Below are 19,584 nucleotides of genomic sequence, written 5' to 3'. Positions count from 1 at the left end.
TCCAAGTTGCTCTCTGTTAGAGCTACAGGTACTTCATGGAAATCAAAATCTTGCTGAAAAATTTAAATAATTATTTCTATACAAGGCAGTGCAGCAGCAGTCAATGTTAAATCCACCTTCCCTGATGCAGCTCAAGAATACCTGTACCTTGCTAAGACAACTTGAAGATAAGAACATTCTACTGATAAAAAGACTCTGTTGAATTGAATTATCTGTTGATATCAATTAAAACATAAACTGCAGATGGGGCACTGCCAAACAGCCAGCCAGCACGTTCATACTGGCTTATTCACCTGATGTAAATTTTACCATTAGATTTTCTACACAAACTGAACCAGCAGCATTTTTACCACACAGAAACCATTCTCTGTAACATGAGATCTTTGTCCTTTTCTTCCTACTCACCCACGCTGGCCCATCCTTAAAAATGTTTTTTCTTCCAAGTCCCAATCCTGTGCCAGGATGAACCTCAGCTCTTGGTCTGCAGTGAAGGTGGCGAGGGATCCGTTCACGCGCTGACATGTCTGCACAGCGTCCCAGTAGTTCTCCCCATTTAAATACACCCTGTAACAGCTGGCTGTGCCCTCATAGTGGTGCCATCCTGTTGGGCACTTTCCTAGGAAACATGAAGAATGGAAGGGAAACCATTCCCCCCAAATTAGGATCTTTAAGATAATGCATCCTAATCAATTATCACTGGGACACATACACGCAACAGTGTGTACACTTCACCTCGGCAGGAGGAGGTGCACACATTACAGATCCCTGAAGAGTTACTCTACTACTCTAGTTTCTGATAAATGTTGGGGTTTTTTAATGTTTTTTAAAAAATTAAGGTCCTAGTAAAGTCCCATCACATTGTCACAGCCTTTAAAATCTTTAATTAAGACTGACCATCAACTGTGGAAGACATTTCCCTGGACATCTTTATAAAACCAATAAATTTGATCAATCCAAGCAAAAACAAGCAGCACAAAAATCCCACAGGTGGACAATTTAATGACTGTGTCTTTCTATTAGGTGATTAGCAATACATTTAACTTGCTGTAAAGTTTACAGCCTACTCTTACAGTCTCAATAGTATTCATATAATCCTGCCCGCAGAGTGAATCGTTGAAGACAACAGAACTTCTGGGGAAATTCTTGGTTGCTTTGGAAAAACCACAAGTGTAAGGCAGGTCTTTAGGAAGTAAGAAGGTGATGGTGTGAACTGCTGTCTCTGCTTTCTCTCAATTAACTAAGAGAACCTGAAACAAAAGCCTTGAGACATTTCTGGACGAAATAGGCCCATGGGCTATTCTTGGAGGTGATGGGTAACTAACAGAGAGAATCACAGGACAGAAGGATGGCATTTAAACCTGCATCTGCACTATTAATTTTGTATTGCCTAAGAAACTTAAAATTCAGAAACTGTTTTCTGTTCATTGCAATTCACAGTTCTGTTCTCAAGCCTCTTTCTTCTGTTTTGTTTCTTCTGTGGTTTTTATCCTTTTTTATTCTGTTACAACTCTGCAATGAGCTGTTATAGAATATTGCAACTCTGGTTTCACAAAAAGAGTATTATTAGTGTCATAGCATTCTTTGCATGTATACTGGTTTGCTATATAAACCATGCAAAACATATATAAAAGAAATGCACAAACACCTGAAATAACATTGCATGTCAAAGTTTGGTCAAAAAGCTATGACAGAGAAAACACTTTTACTTTTTAATTTAAAAATAGCCTATATTTATAAATTAATTAGCAGAAAGATGGCCCAGATTTCCCAGTCTGCAACTTACTGCTGAAGCGGACAGGCTGTGCCACGTTGAGGGTGTGGAAGCGGGTGGTCTCTCCTCCTCTCCCTCGATTGTGCCTCGAGTCCACATTCTCCTTCCCATAGTAAGTTCGCTGGTCCCCTGTCAAGCCTGGGGACCAGGAGGAATAGTTAGTACTGGTGAAGGATGCAAGCAAAGGCAGATTTTGTTTCATTACACTTTCTCTAGGGTTTAATTCAAGACATATGTGATACATGACTCAGGTAAGCAGAGATGGCAGGTCCCTGCAGTAACAGCTTGGCCATTTTACTCAGTAGGTAACTGAAATACCTTCAATTGAAAAGAACCAACAAGCCATTACATGAGTCGTGCAGTGTAAACTAAATATTTTGGCAGATTCTCACCAGCCTGCAATTGTACACAGGACTTGCTGCTCATCATTTCAACTGCTGCAGCAAATGCATCATCCCCAGTGCATTGTATCTGTTCCTGTTTACAGAACTACCCACTCCTCAGCTGCTTTGTTCCTCAGCTGTGTGCTCAAGGACATAAGAAAACTCCTCCAATACATTTTCTAACACATGCTCTGCAATGTAGGATGTAATTAAAACCAGGAAAGGAGACTGATCTTCAGCCAGAAGAACGAGGCTTTTTTATTCACTCTCAAGCTTCTAAAGGAAAAGTTAGGTGATGACTTCTGAAATAAACCCACACACCCCCTCATTTCAGTGTCAGGGTTAACAGGTGTACATGACCACTAGATTCAGTAACTTAGGAAGAACATGGTGTAAGATGTTATTCAAGAAAGGAGGCTGGAGGGCTCCATGTGCCTACCAGGTGTAAGTAAGGAACACCCAGTTCAGGTGGAGGTAGGGTGGGCCATAGCCAGCACAACTAGCAGGTTCCTAAGCAGGAAGGCTGGCATGGTGGTGGGGAGAAACCTCAGAGAAAGATGGAGGTGGGCACCAAGAACGATTAATGTGGAAACAAGAGATTAACCTTAAAAAGAGAAAAATTCAAACCCCAAGAATATAAGCATTATAAATATCTGCTTGTATGTTACTTCATACTACTAGATGTTATTGAAGGTAATAGAGTTTAACCAGCACAGAGCTATGTAGACATTCATTTCTATATAAAAAAAAATCTGCTTATTTTCCTTTAAAGCTGATTAGCTCCATTTAGCCTCGCTAAACCAAACAAACAAAGTCATGATCCCAAATAAAGAGAAGCTACAGTCTTCTGTAACAGGTTTAACTACGTCTGTTTGAAATACATATGAAGCCACGTCAATAAAACTTTCTCTTTTCCGACTGTCTTTGGAAAGCAAGAGGTCCACCGCGATTTCATGGTAGGCTGCAGGCTGTTCAGTGCATTACCTGGGGGAAAGACCTCCACAAGACCCAACATCAAACAGTGCACTCCTTGGAACAAATGTAGGCACTGATGAGCAAAACAAATCCCTAGCTAGAGCCCAGGAACAGCAGAGTCGCTTTGCATTCATCTGTCTCTAGCATACTGAGTTTGCCCTGGGTTAATGGGATAAGCAAGGGCTATTTAATTATCATGTTATCCTAGGAATTACATGTCTACAGAGATCACCAATTAAGGAATGGCTGTGCATAATATACTCCCATGGCCTTACAGGAATAAAGCAGAAATTCTGGTGTTCAGTATTAGAATACACTATCTATCACAGGCGAGAAGTCAGTGCCAAGAAACTCAGACAGCATACGTTTCAAAGGATGCAAAACGGCAAAATTATTTGACAGTGAAGATTACTGATTTTTTATTACTTTAAAGGCTAATCTGTTTTTACTTTTAGAATCTGTTTTTAATCCTAATGGTTCAGTAGCACTATTTACACTATGATTTTCAAAGCGATACTGAGACACTGAAAAAGCAAATCAATTATAGCAAGACTTTAAAAATAACACTAACTAATGTAGAATGCTTTATCAAATTCTACTGAGCTCAGCATGGGGAGCTCTATTTTCCCATGGCATTAAATGGTAATAGCTAAACCCAAAAAACCAGTTAGAACCAAACACATGAAGAATCAGTTCCCTCTCAGAAGTGAGAGCAGATGCAGCACCATATGGCTGACCCTCTGCAGCTAAACAGAACGCCCACGAGGACTTAACAATTTATCTCCCCCAGGAATAAAACAAAAGTTCACAGGTTTTAACATGCAAGGTTAAGGAAGGGCTACACATGCTAACATCCTAAATTACCAGGATTTATGCCAGATGCTTTGAAAAACAGCTACACAGATCCCACACAAAGAGAGTTCCATCAGTCTGCACCCAGGAAGCTGAACTCATTCCTTCCTCAGCATCTGCCCTTGTCAGCACATTCACTGCTGAAACCAGGACTGAAGTGGCACAAAGCAGCTACCACAAGTCACTTCAAGCCCAACACTGTCAGCTGCTTAATAAACTGGTGCTCTTCAAATATTAAATTGCTTCTCTTTGACCTGAATATCTGTCTCACAAGAAAAGACATGAAGACAACTTTTTCCAGGGCAATAAAGAGATGCTAACAAGCCTCTAAGTCACTTGACTGCCATGAAAAGCTGTTGCAGATTCTGGTGGCAAAGGTGTAATTGGACTGGATTTCTATTCCACTTTTGCAATTCTCTACAGAAGAATTTTACGTGCTGTTCCTAGTTCCTTTTTACAAATAATTTTATCTTTAAAAATAAATTAGAGTGCCATGGACTCATCTTTAGATAACAACTTAACTCAGAAGATCAGAACCTAACCCTATTTGAGTTTTTCAAAAAGGAAAAGCCATCATTTTTACTGCCTACATGCAGTCGGATACTTCATATCCTGAAAGTGATGAAATTTTGGAAGATCAGTTATTTTCCAAGATCTTTATTCTTCTAAATACTACAACCACAGGCAATAACAGCAACAGTGGTATTTTTACTATCCAAGAGAGATATAGATCTGTTTCTTTGACTTTATATAATTACTCCAGAAATGTCATTTGCGGGCTAGTTGGTGCAGAAAATGAGAAAACGGGTTCAAGGAAAAACTCATGGGGCACTATTTTTTTTCACCCTTTGAATATTAGAGTAGTGAACACAAGCATCCTCCAATGTGTTTCCCAATGGATTAAGCCATGATTAGTATTCACCCAGCTCCTTCCAATTTACAGTTGCTATCTAATTCGCTCCAGCACAATTATAGTCTGAGTATAGGGCTATCCATCAAGAGAAAGTTGTCTAACTGTGGTGTTTCTGTGGCTATTTTCAGTTGTTTAAAACTTGAAGCTACCAATTCAGAATGGAAGTCTGCCATGCTGATTGCTCCTTCTACCTTTTAGAAAAACTGCGTCACAGATGTCAAGTCACTCAAGCAAAACCCTTCATAAGGATGGATGTACTATGTCAAATGATGTCAAAATTAAACTGCCTGTGAAGCAACCAGGTCTTGCCATATCTTATTAGTTCCAAGATTTGAGTTGCTCCTGTTTAAACACACAGATTCTCAAAATTTACATAAAAGCTGCCTTGTCCCCAAAGCTTCAAATTTTGTCCAGTATATTACCTACTGAAAGCTTAGAAAGCTTCTAATTCCATCTGGTAATTTGAGAGGAGAGGGAACTTCAAGATTAAGTCCAGTTTTGTGCCTCAGTATTTGGAAATATACTTCAGAAGCTCCTAGAGAGGAGTGATTCTTCTCAGATCAAGCAGCTCCGTGCTGTGTGTTATCAACTGTATTGTGCAAGGACATCAATGCCAAGCAAGAACAGCATCCTGCTGTGCTGAGTGCTATTCAAGGTAATGGACTGGCAGAAAACAGCTTATAATTTAAACACCAAGAGGTAGGGTAAAAGAAAAATAGGAGTTCAGCAAGGGCTCAGGAAAGGTGTGGAAATGCTCAGAGGTTTCTGTCATTAATACCTAGCTTGTAAAAAGGAGATGTACTAAAAAGTGCACAAATGTCAAGAGTCACTTCAACCATACAAAACATCCTTGGTGAAATAAAACACAAAGCTGTTTTTCACCACTTCAAAACAGGTTGCTACAGCTGCTGCTTCATCAGAAGGGAAAGATGTAAAACTGATATGGATAGGATTTATGAAGGGCACTCAAATTTAAGACATCCATTTTCATTCATAGGCAACAGAAAAAAAACATCAAACCCGCAGTTTGGGAGGAAAACACAGCCAGAGCTATACTAAACCCTGCTCTGCTTGGCCTCCTGAAAATGAGTTACACCAGAAGGCCTGCAAAGAAGGCAGGATATCTGCAGAAGCTGATCTGATATTCTGGTAGAAGCAAAGCTGAAAATCCAATAAGCAGTAAAAGGTAAAATGCAGATCCCTTCCCTCTTATGGGTTTAAATACAGAACTTTTATAAAGGTGAAAAAGTTATCTTTCTACTTTGATTGCTTGTGTAGAAACATGAGAAAGTGATTAGAAAGAATAAATTCCCATTTCTAAAAGTCCTTGTTTAAGATATTAATGTCTGTTTCTACCATTTCATAAAATACACCACTTTGGGATAAACTATTTTAAGATCAATTATTGTTGACATGGAAGAGTCCACAAAATTTTTGAAGCTCCACTGCTTAAGCAGAAGAGGGTCACAGGCACATGCTACATAATAAACCCTCCCAGCAATTTTTAGTATTGCTCACAAGCGTAGGCAGACACTGGTTTTAGTCTGTCAGAGAGATTAATTGAGAGTAATCACTGCTGCAGATTCCACTGACACATGGGTGCCTAGTGGGAAGGGCAGGGGGAACAGTACTTTGCACATGGAAAATTTGGGACTGAAAGGAATTCAATGTTTTAGAAGAAAATGCTCATTGTGATAAGAGACAGTAAGAATAAAAACAGCTATAATGACAATCTTCAGAGAAATATAGCAAAAAATAGGCATCTCACACACTTATTCAGATTGTCAATGAATTAAATGTCTTAATTGTCTTCTGAAAAAAATGCCATAAGAAATTCAAACAAAAAGTCTTACAATTTGGAATGTTCCTTGCATTTCAACCAATACATGATTACCAAACTAATTTATTAATTATGGATCCTCTTCTTTTAATAGGACCTTTGTTACTAACACAAATGAAATTAGGCCTAAAAAAGGTGAACCAACAGTGGCAAACAACTTACAACGGCTTTGTAATAAACCTTTCAAAACAGAAACACCAACATGACTAAGGAGTCATTGAAACACACTTTTAATACCACCACAAAACCCTAATTCACTGCCATTGATCTGTTCCAAGTTGCTCATGTTGGAGTGTACCATTAGTGGCTCAAAGGCTCAAGATTAACAAGCTTCTCAACCAGATTCAGGGCCCTTTCTTGCATGCTTTCTTTTCATGCTTCAGAGAGTTTTCATGCCTTTTAATTTAAAGATGTTATAATTCTCCAAGTTTCACAAGTCCAGGTGGCTTCACTAACTAGCTCTTTTAGTCTTCAGACTGACTTTATTGAAGGGAAGAACTTTTTAATTAAAGTATTTACATTTAGCTGAATCATCACACAATTGCTCATCTAATCCAAAGGTATTTTCTAAATTTAAAGCTGCATCATTTCTTGTTAATTCAGTGGCCAAAGAAGAAAGTTGCCACTCCTGAGTATGACTATGTTACTATTATTAGTAGCATTAGCTCCCCGATCAATATCCCCAGACAGTCTCTCCTGTGACTTCGTCACATCTGTACTGCTTTCCTCAACACAAGCACACTGTGCTCTTCCAAACTGATTCTGCCCTCAGGTTTACTTTCATTGATGCTACTCCTCTTTATGCTCCAGCACAGCATTCCCATACGCACCAACCTCTTCTTATTCTTGACAGCTCTGAATAACACCTGCCCTTCAACACCCACTGCAGATCACGATGCAATCCCACCAAGTTTATTGTTACAGGTATAATAGTTTTTACATCCTACACGAGTAGTTCTTGTTCCTCTGGTTTGTTGGCTGCACTCCTCACATTACTGTGCAAATGTCTCAGTTCTTTCACAAACACCACACCTGCTTTCTGGCTGTTTTACTGAGCACAGCCTTTTCACCAATTACTTATCTAATTATTCCTCTCATCAAGTGGAATACTTTCCTCTCTCTGCTGTCCAGAATTTTCCCCTCTGGTATTTACAGACATTATTCTTCTCTTCCTGCACACAGACACGGTGGTGAATGAATCAAGTCTCTTCCACATTTAATTTCTTTAACCTTCAAGTTCTTCTTATCATGTCAGGCTAGACAGTCCAGTGAGACCTACACCCCAAACACAAGACCAGAACCTACGTATTGAGAAATGTTACTCCCATAAAATCCTCCTCCTATGCATATACCAAACATTCTTTGGAACTCCAGTCCTTAGTCAACACCATCCTGGTGCATACTCCAGGCAATAACTTAAGTTGCTGACTAATACATCAGAAACAGGAGAAGATAAAAATAGTTTTCTATTAATGTGGAAGTTCAAACGTTCTCACAAGCAAAGTCTTCAGTGCTTTTTGAGTAAATCCAAACACTAACATGACTCTGCCCTCCCCTAGCCACTGAATTCCATCATACTCTAGAATTTTATTAGCTCCATAGCTTTTTTACATTTGGCCAAAGTTAGCTAAAAAGGAAGAATAACAGCACAGCTATAAAAGCAATTTTCTTTAGGACATCTACATTGTAAAGAATATCCTTAAATAGTCTATCAATGGCACAGCTTAATTTTCAGTATCAGAAGAAATTACTAACTGTTTTTCCCCTTTACTGCACATTCACATATACAAACTAACAAAAAGTTTTCTTAAAAGAGCACTGACATTCCTTTAATTATTTGTCCATAGTACACACTGGGGAGATGGCTAACTCTAGCACAGTTTCAAAGTTGGAATGTTAGCTTTATTTCTCTAATTCCTTTAGATAATATGAAAACCTAAAAGAATTGTTGCTGTAAAACATCAATGTTACTATTTTGTAGCACCTCTCTAAAACAGCTGAGAACTCAGAATGATGAGTGCTGTTATGGCAATGCCACAGAGTTCATGTGATTCTCTGCCAAGAAAATTAAGTAGTTCACTGGAAAAGAACTTCTTAAAACAGTTTTTGAATGTAACTTAGTCATGCTGTAAAGATAAAAAGTTTTGAATTGTGCCACAGTTGAATTCATGCTTTCAGATACCTATCTCATTGTTCTTTACAGAAAAAAAAAAATACAGGTCAATTCACTTTTAAGACACACAGAAGGAGCTGCACTAGCCTGTTTTTCAAGAACAACTGAAAAAGTTCAAAATTGTGATTGTACAATCACAATTGTACATTGTGATTGTACAATCACAACATTTCTTTGCTTGTTTTTAAGCACAGCTCAGTATCCAGTAGCTTTAGCAGAGATCCACTGCTGGTGACAGGCTCCTCAAAGCATATGGTCATAGGAGGTTATGAAGTGCAAATACACCAGCTCGTCTGGCAGAACAAAGCTCTCCATTTAAGCACAAGAAGCATCATCAGAACAGGGAGCAATAAAACAAGCTCTCTACCCGAGTCCAGCAATGTCACCCAGCACTGTCTGAGCGATATACAACCAAATCAGTAATTCCAAATTTAACCATAGGCTTATGTGTCATTTCAGCTTAACTGCAACATTTTTTCCTTGTCAGGAAAGTCTCTTTTTAGACCAGAAACTCTACTCATCTTCAGGATACCTACTCTGACCGTAAGAGTGGAAGGATAATTCAGACAAGCAAAAAACTGTTTGTGAAGAGAAAAATTAAGAGAAAGCCAACTCAGTCTTTGTTAAGAATGGGTACAGTTCTACCAAACAATCACCAATTTCAAATAAAAATAAGTACTGCTGCAAAGTAAGCTGCTACAGGGCTGAGCACTCTCTTAGATTTACTTACCTGGACAGTCAACTTCATCGCTCTCATCCTCGCAGGTGGGCCATCCATCACACTGCCAGTTTGAAGGGATGCACTGAATGGTTCCACTCCGACACGCGAACTGCCCCGGGATGCAGCGGAGCTCTGGGAAAGAAGAAAAAAAATGGTGCTTTCTTTGAAATGTTATTTATTCTTGCAAATTTATACATATATTAATCATCTGTCATGTAATGGATCACTGACGCGTAATGGACAAAATCTTTGGTTAACTCAGCCTGTTAAAAACTCCTTCAGTTCAGACCACTTCATGTACTAAACTGCATGTTTGTGGCTTTAACAGACAGGAGGGTATGGGAAATAATTCTCTCAAGACATCTGTGGTAAAACCGTCCTGATAAAGATAGCCTGTGAGCAGCTACTACCACAGCATTACCCATTTGCTTCTTGTGGGGCACTGAGGAGTGCTTGTTCAATTTTTCCAGAGCTGAGTTTCAACAAAAATACGCTTCGATAGGTAAGCGCTGCATTATGCAACAGCCTCAGAATCCTATTTCCATTCTAATCATTCTGTATGCCAGGACCCACTAGACTTGCACAAATGCCCAATCTGATTTACAGACATTTCACAGAACTACTTGTAAAATAATATCTATATCCATGAACCTGTTTTCACTTTCTAGCTTCAGTTCTTTTGTAGAATTTCTCCATGTGAACATATCCTATACTAGAAACTGTCACTATCTGCAAACATGTTGCTCCTGCTTCTGTGAGTTCACTGCCTACTTGCCATCACTACACTGTCACACCTAATTAGCATTATAAAAAGTACAACTTTTTTATAACCTTTTTTTTTCAATTCCATCTATCAAATGCCAGAACCTAATAACTCAGCTTCATTTTATGTACCTCAAAACATTTTGCAGGGAATAAAAAAGTCTGTCTACAAAAGTGAACAATTCTAAGCTTGTTCAGAGCCAGTCTGCCAGTGCCAACACCATCCACAGGCTCACTTTTGCACCTAACCATCATTGTCCATCTTTCTTCTAGACAACGGTTGTCAATTTTCCAACCATTGTTTTTGAGCAATTTAGCACATTTTCCTCTCAGTGAGCTGCACTAATTCCAGGTAATTTATGTCTCGAGAATTAGCACCTTTTCAAACTGGAAAAAAAAATGTTTATATGTATAACATACTGATTTTGAATGGATCCAGTAGGCAACTGTTTTGCAGAAGGAAATCACTAAATGAGAATTTAAAATACAGGTATGCATTCTCTCATCCACAGTTTAAAACGTAAGAGCAGACTGTAACTGCAGTTGTTACTTCTTGAAACACACGCCTAAGCTGAATCAAGAGAGAGGTCACATTTAAGTGTTCAAACAACATAAGTGGGCATAATAAACCCAGTCACCAGGCACTCTCAATAAAAGCTGTACACGTACACCTGGTAATTGGTATAACATATTGATAACAGGCTTCTAATTCAATGTTAGACTAAAATCCAGTCCTACTACTGGTTCCTCTGTAAAGCACAGACCTGCTCTTCTAGAAGAATAAAAGCAGGCACATCCTCTTAGCAACCACCTACTCAGAGCAAACATTCAGGTCACAAGATGCTAAGAACTCACACGGACCTGCCAGACTACTGACGGCAACAACAGACCTGACAGCACAACAGTGTTCTCACCCATTTAGAGCTTTACTCAGCCCAAACAGCTAACAGAGAATGAGCACAGAGGAAATGGAAAAAAAAAAAAAGACCAGTCATAATGACTTCCTCCTCAGAAAAAAATATGAAATAATTTATTTAGCCTGAAGAGGGAAAGGGGAATAAAATGGGGGGGGGGGGGGGGGTTGGTGTATAAAAAATTGAGGAAAAGCTTCACTTACCCAATATAGCAAGAGAGAAAATTTAAAATCTAGCTTTAAGCTAAATAATTTCAAATCTAATCTCTATGAGTTAATTAAAACTCCTCCTAACTTAGAGGAAAAAGCCCAACAACACACAAACCACCAAATCAAACAAATACAAAACCTCAAGCTGAAATTGAAAGCATTCAGATTTCAAGTCCACAGAAGAGCACCATTTGGTAAATGACTGCAGCTTCTTTCGCCACTTTTGCACAAGGTCAGGACGCAGTAGGAGGCTCCTTAGAAAGTCTTGCTACTATAGTTCCAAGTACAGAATTTACACCGGGGCTTGTGGTAGATCTTTTAACACATCAAAGACTATTCTCAGCCCAGCTCCAGGTTTGCACTGCATCCACCCATAGTTATGGCAAAATTCGATACTTGAAAATAAACTCGATTTTTTTCTTTTACTGCTTATTTTCAATGGAATTCACACATACACCCTGTGAACAAAGTTATCCTGCAGCCTTCTGGCTCCACAGGCAGCATCCACCAGGAATGCCAACCTGCACAAAGGAAGAACAGTCAAGAATACTTCTGTCTGTCTGCAATTTCATACGTTACCATTTTATGTACAATTACATATGACTGGCTCAGATAGAAGGATGACTCCATCTCAGCATTATGGGCATTAAAAAAATGCCAGCTACAAGCTGTAATGTCATTACTTCCTGTGTTAGAGACACTCCTCTCTGAAGAATGTGGATACATGGAAGAGTACAAAACATTTCTATTAAAACACCTTTCAGACCAGCTGTACCATTGTTCCCAACGGAGATCATGCTGTCAGATGCAGTAATTATTTCAGACCAAGGAACATGAACTGCTATGCAATTCTGCTGCGGAGGGGAGAAATGTGACACAAAGAAATACCATGAAATTAAAATCTCTGTCAATAAGCCCTCCTGAGCCATCCCAACCCATAGCCATACATACATACATACAGACATAAAAATAGATGGAAGTCTATAACAAAGCTGTAAGATACTTAGCCCAGGAATAGAGGTATTTGGGAGAGGCAAGGATGCACAGGGTATGTGCTGGTCTCCAGAACTCTGTGAAACATTTCATGTCAGTAGCCTATTTTTAAGTTAAAACAGCAGATAAATGAAAACATCTCAAGCCCATCTCCACCACAGAAAAGGCAAGTCACACTGCCAGCAGCAGGACAAGAGTCAGGAAGATGTAGGAGCACTACTGAATAGTACAACATTATGTGACCATCCATCTTTCCTGGAATGCAAGTAATCACTTAACACATGGTCAGACTTTGTACTTTCCAGGAGTGCGGTAAATAGAAACTGTTTCTTCACCCATATATTTTCAGTTCTTTTGAAGAATAGCAAAGATTTCAAAAATATCAGCACATTTCTGTCCTTAAAGCCAGATAGCCCTCACAGTTCACAGCTGTTGATGGTAACTCACAGCAAGAAAGGATGAAGAAAGTACCTTAAACTATCACCTCCACACAGCACTAAAACCATACTTTCTACCAGCTGTTAAATGCAGAAACATTTCATATTTTCAAAATCATTAGTAAATACGTAATGGCACAAGTTCAGCTAAGAGCAAGCAGCTGTTGGAGCACAAGATAACACTAAGCCAAGGGTATCAACAATTGCCTTGAAGTGAAAATGTGGAAATGCAACCTCCCCCAGCATTCACGTATGATGTGATAAGTGACATCAGCAGTATAATGATTCACATGTGCAATTCTAACAAAAAAAGGCTTCTTTTTCTTTTCAGCATTAGATGCAGTCTTTGCTATGCTACAAGATGAAATTTAGTACACTGAATTCTTATTGCAGAGCAATTAAATTTATCTGGCATTTGCTGGGAAGAAAGGAGACAACTAAAACACTGAAAATAGCAGCAATTGTAGTTTTTGCACTATACAGAGTATAAACTTAGAAAACATCACAAAGTTCAGGCAGTGTGAGAACATGAAAACACTTGAAGCAGTGAGGTGTCATGATAGTCTCTTCATTTCACTATCTCAGAGCACTTCTACAACATTATCCCTCAACAATTTTACCAACCAGTAAATCCTCATGTCACAGTTACAACGAAGTACAGAACAATTCAAGAGCTTGCCAAAGGCTACAGACAAGAGGAACCTGCAGGAAGCCAGCTGTCCTGACTGCTAGTTCTATGCTTTCATGATGACACTGTGTTTATTCCCTAGACCCCAAGCAAGCTGCTCGTTCACCAGCACACCTGCACCTGAACAAACGTCTATCAGAAATATTAAGTAACAACATTGTGTTCTCTGGTAACACTTCACCTGTTTCTCTGCTAGAAACTGGATACAGAAAACAAGAAATTGCTTAACTTGTATAAAAAGAGCAGAAAAACTGAAATCAGATTCAGACCATCAATTCTACAGGCTAAATATATAACCCAAGATAAAAGTTACTGTCATGTGAAGGCCAGAATAAAACCAATACCAACTTGCTTGGACATGCTGTTAGATAATATAACCCATCCACAAGTCACTCATCTGAAAGAAGTCTTACCAAGGCTAGTTGTGGGCTTGTAATTTGAAATTTAAAAGAAAACTTACAAAACAGTTGGAAATTTAGTTCATCAAACCAGAAATGACAGGATTATAATTCAATTTAAACACTGCTATACAAAAAGAGGCCTTCATCTGCTTCAGCTGTCACATATTTTTCTAAGCTACACAGCAGCAAAACCAACAAGATTTTTAACTAACAGAAAAACTGAGGTTTCATACAGGAAAAACCTAATCTTTCAAGGTGGTTGCTTACATGCTCACAGAGAGCTTTTGTTCTGAAGATTTTGCCCACTGCACGTTGAATGCTAGGTGTTTCACAGAATTCATTGGGTATTTCAACACAGGGGTCAACGAGCTTTTTGAATTTTCATTACAGCAGGATAGTCTCCTGATTTTCTGCAAAGTACTCAAAAAAAAAAAAAATTACAAGAAACATTATCCACAGGAAGGACTTCATGATCGATGAATGAAACAAACACACACACATGCTCCCTCTAATTTCCAGCCAGCTTCATGTGTTTCACAAAACAAACAGATTTTGGCCACTATAGAATGATCCAGGAAGCCCTTTCATGTTTAACAACCTCATGTACTCCCTCTGTGTAATTGAGGACATTTTCCTCCTGGAGCTCAAGCACTGAGAAGCTGCAGTGCATCCTTCCTGCAGCAGATACACACTGGTCACTGAGCTGCCCTGAGCATTACACTTCCTGAAACCTGTATTTTCTGCATCATTTTTAAAGACTTTTGAGGTTCATTTGGGCTAGACACCTCCTGCTCACATCTAAACTGCAATTAATTTTTTATTAATCTTCCCCCTTTTTATGCAAGACATAAGGGATAAATGGTTACTCAAAACAATTGTTTTATTTTAAAGAAAGGTAGGGAGGATCCATATCCAGTATGTGAAACTACTTTTTCAACACAGCACATCTCATTTTAGAGCTTCCAATACCAAAGCAAGGCTGTAACAGACACGTGAGACAAAGTGTTGATTCAAAACAAGTTCACCTTGCTGGTTCAGTTTCCTAAATGAATGTGATCAGTTGGCTTTGAAACAGCAAGTTTTAGATCAAATTAGCTACTGTCTGTCCACATTAAGCCAGATCTGCTCTGGTTTTTCCCCTTGCAAACAGAAAGATTGCATGCTCCAGCTAATTCAGCAGAAATATAGCTGTACAAATCCAGTATCCATTAATGTGGAATTGGGGCACCATAATAGTTGTCTGCCACTGAAGACAGAACATCTACTAATGTGTCTATTGTTTTAAATATTTGTTCTAACAGCAAACATTGAAACAGTTGGGACCTTCACCTCCATGGCATCAGAAAAGCCTGGAGTGAGGACCAGGGTCCAGCTCTGAGGCACGAAAGGCTGGTCCCAGGTCACACACCACAGGGGTGACAGAAGGAGAGGGGTGGAAACAGCTCGTGGCAATGAGCAAAAGCCAGCAGCTGTAAACATTTCCTGCAAAGATAAGCTGCTGGGTAAATGAGAAAACTTTCATACTGTTTTAGCAGGATTATCTCTCCTGCTTCAATTGAAGACAGAGATACAGAAGAAATTCAGCTGGAAGAAATGTTACATCCAATAAAAATGATGAGGCACATGTAATAAACATCTACTGAAAAGCATTAGGTGAATACATCAAAGTTCTCAAAATCTAAATTTCAACCTTATATTTTCAAGACACCAAAGATTAACACTACAAAAACCCGTGGAAAAAGGAGCAATAGATCCTAAAGTAGAAATGTATCCCAGAACATTCCCCTCACCTATGTTCCTAGCTCTACAATATAAACTCTCCAGCAGTACAAAAACCTTGAGATCACAGCAATTCACAAATTCAGAGGTACAGATGAGGAACCAGAGGCTGAAACTAAAGCCTCCAAAATGTAACTCTCAATTCAGCAAAGTGCTTTAATACAGAAATTAAACTCTGTGACTACAATCGTTGATTATGAAAGTTTGGGTTCTTCTGGCTGCAATTACTGAACTTTTTTTTTTTTTATTAAAGGATTCACCAGTTAGCAAAGCCTGATACATTAAGATAGTATTTTAGTAGCTAAGACTACAGATGCACTAGGTGTTAGTGTTTACACAGCAAGTATAGATTTTAATCTATTTCAGTTTTTAACACAAAGAAATGTCATTTTTTATTTGCTACACTAATTGTTCTTGTCTGCTGAGCTTCATTTGTATGGAAATTGATATTTAATTAAATGTACACCCAGCATTTAATGTTATTTCAATTATAAGCTCTTGCTCTGAAATTTTTGTACTGGAAGAGATAAGCTTGAAATACATGGTTTGGTTTTACACATAAGCTTTTAATGAACAATGGCAGGTTTTTGTGTACATCAAACTCACTTTGCTTATTTTGATCACATTTCTCAAGGTTGGACATGGTAGATCCTCTGGCATCTTTTTTATTTACAGACCAAAGGAAAACAAAAGACAAAAATACTTCCTCCTTTCTCAGTGTAAGTCACTCATTGTCCCAAACCAGATGAACCAACCTGTAAGGGAATATTCTGTTCAGATTTCAAGAGGCAATTACAGTCATCAAAAGCTGATTAAGCAGTAACAAAAACTCTAACTACAAGTGCTTAGAGCAGTAACTCTTCTTATTCAGATTTTAACTTGTCCAACAGGTCTTTCTTATGTTTTGTAATACTCAACCTACATACTTAAGACCTGTACTTACATGTTGCACTATCCTTTCATATTTTAACACATTTAGGAGCAAGTTTACTAAAATTGAAAATTATTTTTTAAATCACTATTCCTATATAACCTGAGGCATGCTACACTGCCAGCAAAAAGCCCAACTCCCTAAGTCCTTCACTCCTGGAGATTCTGCTGAGCACCAGTGCTCACCAAATGCCTGCAAACAAGCACCAGAAACAAAACAGCAGAAGGAACACCACACCCACCACCATCAAACACACACATACAGCTCTATAGCTAATATTTATGCTCAAGAGGAAGCATAACACAATCAATATTGCTTCAGACTGGTATTTACTGCAGTAACATAAACTTTAAAACGCTCTTAATACTTCCAACACAACAGTATCATGATGGTTATCATGACGTAGTCCTCAGCAGATACGTGAAAAAACTGTCCTTAAGGTAATCATCCGTCCTTAAAAAGCAGTTTCCCTACCTTGGATGTCTCCCAAGTCCACAGGTGAAGTTCACTGGAGCAGGTACAGTGTACCTCACAAAATTCCTGAAAATCTGCCAGCCTGTAAGGAGCAGGGCCAAACTGCCCTGCCTCTGCTCGCGGTGGCCAAGGCCGATTGCTGAACAGCTCTCGGGGACAGAGCAGCTCACAACAAACTGCACCTGAGGATGTTCTGACTCGGTCTTCACAGGTTTTCTTGTTCTTAACCTGTCTTTGAGGTACCCTCAATCCCATACAAGGGCTCTGCTCTCAGGGAAGAGAAGCCATACGTAAATGGGATTTCCCTCAGCTCCAGATCTCAGAGGTTTCCACTAACCATTCATTTCCCAGCAGGACTGTGTGTCACTTGGTGAATCTGATGTCCATTATGTATTTTTGAGTTTATCATTATATTACCCACTGCTGCATTCAGTGTAGCAGAATAAATAAATACAGTAATTTATAACAAAGTCACAGAAGGAGGAAAGCCGACTATAACATCAATCTTTTCCAGAGAAGAAAACTATTTGTGAAGCTCATGTGTCACCATCAGTTACCCATTTCATAGATAGTTTATTCGTTTCTCAATAAAACTGGTTCTATTTACTGTTCTTCAAATTAAAAGCCTATAGAATAATTAAAATTAAAAACATTCAGAAGAAATAAAAGCTAGAGAAAAAGAGCATTCCATTTTCATGTCCAATTCCACAGAAGATAAAATGCTTGGTGATTCACCCATGATACTGAAAACATGCTTAGGAAGTACCCTTAGATCATGTAGCTTTGGTTCATCATGGCCTAAGTATGTGCAGGAGAGTATGAAAGCACAACAGCACCTAATAGCACACAGCCTGGGGGGAAAAAAGAGGCCACGTGATATGCTCATAGCCAAAACACAGCCCACATTTATTCTCAAATCTAATTCCAGCTCCTAAAAACTGGAGATTCTGAAGTTATAATCCCATTTAATAGGAATGCATCAGTTCCAAAAATAAATTAATAATACATGTTAGAGGCATTGGCATTTTTTGCATAACCTCAGCATGCTTTCATGAAATAATTAAAATTGTGACAGCATTCCAGCTGAAAACTGTAAAACCTTAATGAGTAACACTCATCAACATTCAGTATTACTCAGTGCTCTGTCATAGTAAATTATGCTCGATCACCTCAGCATCCAGCTTTTACAGCACAGTAAGGGATGGTGGCAGTCTCCTTCCCCTCATATGTGTTCTCCAGGTACGCGCTGCCCAGAGCTGGAAGGCAGGGACAGGGAGCAGAATGAAGCCCCCATAATCCAAGGGGACACGTTAAGTGACCTGCTATGGCCACTTAGGACACACATGGGGCTATGGGGCTGGGTGGGATCCACCCAAGGATATTGAGGGAGCTGGTGGAAGCGCTCACTGAGCCACTTTCTATCATTTACCAGCAGTCCTGGCTAACTCAGTTGGTCCCAGCTGACTGGAAATCAGCAGAAATGGCAGCCAGCTGCTGTAAGCAGAGTCATAAGGTGGATGTGGGGAATTTCAGGCTGGTCAGTCTGACCTCAGTGCCAGGGAAGGTTACAGAGCAGATTGTCCTGGCACACATAGGACAAGCAGGTGATCGGGCCCAGCCAGTGCGGGTTTATGAAAGGCAAGTCCTGCCTGACTAACCTGATCTCTCTCCTCCTAGGACAAGGTGACCCACTTAGTGGTCCAGGGAAAGGCTGTGGATGTCATTAACCTGGTAGATTTTAGTAAATCTTTGACACCACTTGCTGTAGCATTCTCCTGGATAAACTGGCTGCCCTCAGTTTGCTCTTCACTCAGTAAAAAACCTTCCAGACAGTGGGGCCCAGGGGATACCTCACCACCCTCTACAGCTATCTGGAAGCAGGTGCTAGCAAGCCTCTTCTCCCAATTAACAAGAAACAGGACAAGAGGAATTGGCCTTAAATTGCATTAGAGGAGGTTTAGATTGGACATTAGGAAAAATTTATTCACCAAGAGGGTTGTCAAGCATTGGAACAGGCTGCCCAGAGAAATGGAGTCACAATCCCTATGTATGCAAAAGCAGTGTCAATGTGGCACTTTGGGACATGTTTTGCTAGTGGACTTGGCAGTGCTGGGTTAATGGTTGGACTAGATAGTCTCAAAGGTCTTTTCCAACTGAAATGATCTTATGATTCTGTATTTATTATACCTACACCCTGCACAAGCTTGGAACTGACCCAGTTTTTCCTTGCTCACAAGTGTCATTCACTGCAATTCACTGTCTGCTCTTTGTCTGGAGGGCAAACTCAAGGCCAGGAAGGATGGAAAAGAGAAATCAAAGTAACTACAAAAAAAATAAAAAAGCAAAGGCAGGGAACAGACACAGCATT

The 19,584-nt window shown here is 39.3% G+C and overlaps 1 protein-coding gene across 2 annotated transcripts in view; it reads right to left on the bottom strand.

Moving 5' to 3' along the window:
* The window catches only part of DGCR2 (DiGeorge syndrome critical region gene 2), a 45,214-nt gene that overhangs the window by 15,176 nt on the left and 10,454 nt on the right, over nucleotides 1-19,584 (bottom strand). The window contains exons 2-4 of one of the 2 annotated variants that reach the window (XM_053993492.1): nucleotides 9,638-9,760; nucleotides 1,784-1,909; nucleotides 406-625 (exon numbers count right to left, since the gene is read on the bottom strand). In XM_053993492.1, the coding sequence (XP_053849467.1) occupies nucleotides 406-625; nucleotides 1,784-1,909; nucleotides 9,638-9,760 (469 nt within the window). The remainder of the gene's footprint in view (nucleotides 1-405; nucleotides 626-1,783; nucleotides 1,910-9,637; nucleotides 9,761-19,584) is intronic. The other variant, XM_053993493.1, reaches the window with a different exon arrangement.

The sequence above is a fragment of the Vidua macroura genome, chromosome 18 (genome assembly GCF_024509145.1).
Source record: "Vidua macroura isolate BioBank_ID:100142 chromosome 18, ASM2450914v1, whole genome shotgun sequence".
NCBI classification, from domain to species: Eukaryota; Metazoa; Chordata; class Aves; order Passeriformes; family Viduidae; genus Vidua; species Vidua macroura.
Note: the sequence above shows the minus strand (reverse complement) of the source record. Positions and strands in the feature narration are given on the sequence as shown.